The 503-nt window shown below is 71.0% G+C and overlaps 1 protein-coding gene across 1 annotated transcript in view; it reads right to left on the bottom strand.

The window, feature by feature from the left end:
• Positions 1–503, bottom strand: part of MMS19 (MMS19 homolog, cytosolic iron-sulfur assembly component) — a 13,989-nt gene that overhangs the window by 1,298 nt on the left and 12,188 nt on the right. The window contains 3 exon segments of the mRNA XM_035900936.1: positions 1–65; positions 177–233; positions 312–478. The exon segment at positions 1–65 is cut by the window's left edge and continues 110 nt beyond it. Coding sequence (XP_035756829.1) covers positions 1–65; positions 177–233; positions 312–478 — 289 coding nt within the window.

Below are 503 nucleotides of genomic sequence, written 5' to 3'. Positions count from 1 at the left end.
TGCGGCGGGGAGAAGCCTTCGGCTGCGGCGGGGCCCAGCTCCGTGTCACCCAGCAGGCCCAGCAGCTGCGAGGGAGAGAGCCCTGAGACAGGGCGCCCTGCTGCTGGGGGTTCCCAGCCGGCCGTGGGGGGAGCGGGCAGGCTCCTCAGACGGCACCCAGCCCCACTGCTGCCTACCTTGTCCGTCAGGCGGGAGCTCAGGGGGTGGTAGCGCAGCACCAGGGCTTTGGTCACCTGTGCAGGCAGAGCAGAGTCAGCACTGGGCTGCCCCCCCCAGCTCTGCCCCCCTCCCACATCCAGGGCAGGCCTTACCCAGAGCAGCAGGGTGAGCGCCTGTGTTCGGTGGGGCCCCTCCATGAGGCCGGGCTCCATCCTGTTCACTGCAAGCTGCAGGATCTCATCCAGCTGCTGCCCTGGGGACACGGAAGGGACAGGCTGAGCCATTCCCCTGCCAGCAGTGGGCAGAGACCCACGGGGGCCTGCCCCGCCCCCCTACCCCCCGGG

Source organism: Egretta garzetta, unplaced genomic scaffold (genome assembly GCF_000687185.1).
Source record: "Egretta garzetta isolate BGI_Z169 unplaced genomic scaffold, ASM68718v1 scaffold888, whole genome shotgun sequence".
Lineage (NCBI taxonomy): Eukaryota > Metazoa > Chordata > Aves > Pelecaniformes > Ardeidae > Egretta > Egretta garzetta.
The sequence above is the reverse complement of the archived record's forward strand: the minus strand, read 5'-3'. Positions and strand labels throughout refer to the sequence as shown.